Below are 4,498 nucleotides of genomic sequence, written 5' to 3'. Positions count from 1 at the left end.
TTAATAATAACAAATTAAAATTGTTATATAATATTAATTTAATTTAATATAATATTTTACTGCTACATACTCTAGTAGGTAAATTTGTGCGATAGATTTAATAATAAAAAAATTATTTGGTAGATTAGTGACAACATTAGTAAATAAGGATTAAAAAACTCAATTATAAATTCAAAAAATAGGAAATAAATTTACTTTATATTAAAAAATTATATTTAAACTTTTAATATAATATAAGAGTAATAGTATAATATTTAAATTTTTCAAGAAAAAAATTATTTTATTTTAGATTTTAACATACAAACTATAGAGAGAGAGTGATGTAAAGAAAGTATAATTTTTTTAAATTGTTAAATTAAATTATACTATCTTTTAACTTCAAAAGAGGAAAGAACGCAATAGTATCATCTTTCGAACAAATAAGGTAATTTATTTTATTATTTATTATATTTCCTATACAGATTTTTTTTCTTCTACATAATTATTTATTACATCTTGAATTTCTTTCTTTCTGAATTTAATTATACAAATAACTGCGTACATTTTTTGTGCATATTTTTTATGGTACAGTATAATATATTTATATTTTAAATTTCTTCTTTTTTTACATTATATTCCCTTAGTTTCAAATTTTTTTGTGAATTGTTAATTTAAATATAAATATAAAAAAATAATTATTTTACTTCGTTTAACAATGATATCTCAGAAATATTTTGCTTTTGATTGAGATTTTATTTTTAATGATATTTTGTTTTAATATTAAATTGTAATGAAAAATAACACTTAAAAGTATTTTTACTAAAAGTTGTTAGATTGAGCGCTTACCACTAGGCCAAAAGCTATAGTTGATAGTCAGGGCGTAACTCTTTTTACTTAAGAGCGCAGCAGCCCAAGCGCCATGATTCGACAGTGACTTGACCCACCTAGCCTCCGTCACGGGACCATTGATGCAACCCGCTATAATTTTTAATGATATTTTGTTTTAATATTAAATTGTAATAAAAAATAACACTTAAAGTATTTTTACTAAAAGTAATAAAATTGGACTGAGTATTAATTAATTTTGTTAATGAGCATATGTAAATTAGGCGTTTATTTTAGTTGTAATATATAATAAATGAGAATTAGGAGATGAGAGTAAGTTGTTTCATTGGGAGATTGCAATAATCCCTTGCAAGTGGCAGAACGGCCCTGATATGATATCCCCTTCCTTTGGTGCAGCCAGCAGCGTTGAAACTGGGAACTAGGAATACAACATACAACCCTCTCCTCATCACACCCCTCCATTTTTCATTTCATCACATCTCAACACAACACAAACCTACGAGGTGCTTTCTTGTTCCTTCTTCCTCACTTTCACTTTCTTCTTTCCTCTAAACCCTCTCTCTCTCACTAGATCGAACCCAAAGGCTCGCACCCATGACAACACAATCATCCAATCCTAAGCCAACCGTTTCTTACCGCTAAGGTCTTCCATCTTCTCCTCAATTTTGCTTCCTAGAATCTTCTTCTAATTATACTTGTCAAAATAATTATCTGTCTTTTTTTCCCCCTAAATTCGTGTTTGCCAAACCCTAATCCGCAACACTTCAACCTAGCTTCCCTTCATTTCAAGCTGAATTTCAGTAATTTATCATGGGTTCTTTCCACAATTGTGGTCAACCCTGTTTGTTGGATCTGGGGTTGTTCGTGTTTGCGGCAAATTTAGGGTTTATTCCCAATTTCGTCTCAAATTTTGGGGCTTTTCATTTCTGATTGTTCAATTTCGTTACCAAACTCACCCTCGAACATGGGTTTCTTCGATTTGTGTTAATTTTGTGGAAAGATTCTCGGTTTCTTTTTTTTTTTTTCTTTTTTTTTTGTTTTTCATTTCTTGCAATTGAAAATTGTAAGAAATAAAGCTTCTTTCTAACTTGGTGGTTGGAGCTGCGATGGAGGACGAGACCTCCGATGCAATGAACCTTGATTTGAATCTGGGCCCAGGCCCAGAGCCCGAAAGTGGGCCCATAAGCAATGAAGGTGTGAACTTGGACGATTGGATAGGAGAGCCTCTTCAGAGAATTAGCGAGGCTGTGAGGTATAGGGCAAGGCAAAGATGGCGATGGCGGCATCTACCTCATCCTCCAGAGCTTCATTTGCCAGATTTTCGTTTGCCACCTGAGGCTCAAAATATCTCGGTGGAATTGAACCAGTTTTTGGCCAATTCTGGTCATGGAAGCGCCTTGCAGGCTGGGGAAGGCAGCGTGGCGGCCGAGGAGAGAATGGAGGAGGCTCCGAAGGCGTGTGAGAATGTGAATGGCGTGGCGGAGAACGAGGGTTCACAGAAGAAGGATGATGTTGAAAAGGGTGGTGGCAATGATGGAGACTTTTTTGATTGTAATATCTGTTTGGACCTGTCTAGGGAACCTGTTGTGACTTGTTGTGGTCATTTGTTTTGTTGGCCGTGCCTGTATCGATGGCTGCATCTGCATTCGGATGCCAAGGAGTGTCCAGTTTGCAAGGGAGAGGTCACTGTTAAGAGTGTTACCCCAATATATGGCCGTGGGAACAATGTCCGTGGTCCTGAGGAGGATTCTGCTATTAAGATCCCTCCTAGGCCCCAAGCAAGGAGGGTTGAGAGTCTGAGGCAAACCCTTCAGAGAAATGCATTTGCACTCCCTGTGGAAGAGATGATTCGGCGTCTCGGAAGCAGAATCGATCTTACTCGCGATTTGGTTCAGCCAAATGAACAAGATGCAGCCCGAGAAACGGCGGAGAGAACCACTTCCTTGCTGAGTAGGTTCTTGACCGCACGAGGGATGAGGAGAGAGCAGCAGAATATAGGGACACCCCCGGGGGATGTAATGGGTTTGGCCCAGAACAATGTTAATGCTGCTGATGCAGGGGATAACCGTAGCAGGGTGCAATCCCATTTGCTTCGAAGAACACAATCACACAGAGCAACGCTTTCAACTCTTTCTTCGGCACTCACTTCTGCTGAAAGGTTGGTTGAGGCGTATTTCCGGAGCAATCCATTAGGTAGGAACCAAGAACAGGCTCCTCCTGTTGATGACAGAGATTCCTTTTCCAGCATTGGTGCTGTTATAAATTCAGAGAGTCAAGTGGACACTGCTGTAGAAATTGATTCCATGGTTTCCTTGTCAACATCCTCTTCTAGGAGGAGGAATGATGCTTCAAGGGTGTCTGATGTCGATAGTGGAGATTCTCGTGCTCCAAGGCGCAGGCGTTTGAACTGATAAACACTCATCTAGATCTTCAACTTATTACTATTCTATCATGTATCTCATATGAAAATAATTTTCCAACACCTATGTAAGTGCTTCTTGCTTTCATGTTATCTTATATTTATGAAGTTTTCACCGTTTACAAGTTTTGGTAGATTTATATCGGCTCTCTTGCAGTTTAAGAATCTTCTTTAAGGATTCAACTATTTTAGAGTATTGTCATCTAGAAGCTGATTTTTGCTGTAGAATAACCCAGCTACTTAGCATTTATGGGCTGGGGCATTTGGAAGAGTTTGCATGGAGCTGGTATGACTCTGTGAAAATGGTTTATGATTATTTTCAAGTTCTTTTAACTTATTTCAACAAGGTTCATGATGAAATTTATCAACAAAAAAAAAATCCTTTGTTTTTTTTAGTAGATTTAATATAATAATCAAAAAACCTTTTAATTTTTAATTAAGCTATTTATTTATCCAAGTGCATCCCAGAAGGATCGAATGAACGCGATTTATAGTCAAAGAAGCAGAAGTAGAAGCAGTTTATGTTTATCTGCTCATGCAGTTAAGGTTCCATAATCTGACCTTCATTTTCCAACAATGGTGCGAACTTCTGTTTTTTTGTTTTTTGTTTTATTTTTTATTTGAGCGCTCATAAAATCCTTCTTCAAATCTTATTCCTATTATATCATATTTAAAGCAAGATAATAGGACAATAGCATCATGGCATTACCTTCGCTGATTGGACTGATCTATAATAAAAACCTGTCTTCAGAATTCAGATTCAGTCAAATAATTTTTGTAGGAAAAAACAGATATAATGCCAACGATTATTCCAAGTAATTTTCTAGTTCTTGTTTCATTTTGCTGACCCCATGTCCCCATCTTGTATGCTGATTGGTGTTTGCGAATTTCCCTCGTAGGGATTTGTAAGGAATCCCTGTAGTACAATATTTTACAATTCTGAAGCTGCTCGCTTCTTATTTGCAGAATCTTGAATGAAATAGAATCTATTTATAACGAATAAATTCTTGTAATACTCGGCTTTGTAGCACTACAAAATTTTTAGTTGCTTTGATTTAACTTTTAAGATTTTATAATTTGTTTGGTTTGAAAAACTATTTTTATTTTGTTTTCATCAATAGCTATCCATTATCTTTTGCTTTGAAAGATTTCCACAACAAATAATGAAAGCTAACAAATAATTACTTAAAATTAGGAAATAATGAATAATGTGACAATTTTATGATTATTCCTGAAAATAAATAACGTTTTTTC

The 4,498-nt window shown here is 35.3% G+C and overlaps 1 protein-coding gene across 1 annotated transcript; it reads left to right on the top strand.

The window, feature by feature from the left end:
• The first annotated feature begins 1,134 nt into the window (after nt 1-1,134).
• On the top strand, nt 1,135-3,369 carry LOC109797827 (RING/U-box superfamily protein). The gene has a single exon (XM_020357969.3). It carries the CDS (start codon nt 1,932-1,934, stop codon nt 3,234-3,236), a length of 1,305 nt encoding a protein of 434 aa, XP_020213558.1. The 5' UTR covers nt 1,135-1,931; the 3' UTR covers nt 3,237-3,369.
• Nucleotides 3,370-4,498: the final 1,129 nt, after the last annotated feature.

This window comes from Cajanus cajan, chromosome 6, assembly GCF_000230855.2.
Source record: "Cajanus cajan strain Asha chromosome 6, NIPB_CcT2T_4, whole genome shotgun sequence".
NCBI classification, from domain to species: Eukaryota; Viridiplantae; Streptophyta; class Magnoliopsida; order Fabales; family Fabaceae; genus Cajanus; species Cajanus cajan.
Note: the sequence above shows the minus strand (reverse complement) of the source record. Positions and strands in the feature narration are given on the sequence as shown.

Coding starts and splice junctions, on each gene's coding strand:
- LOC109797827 (XM_020357969.3), top strand. CDS start 1,932: ATGGAGGACGAGACCTCCGATGCAATGAACCTTGATTTGAATCTGGGC.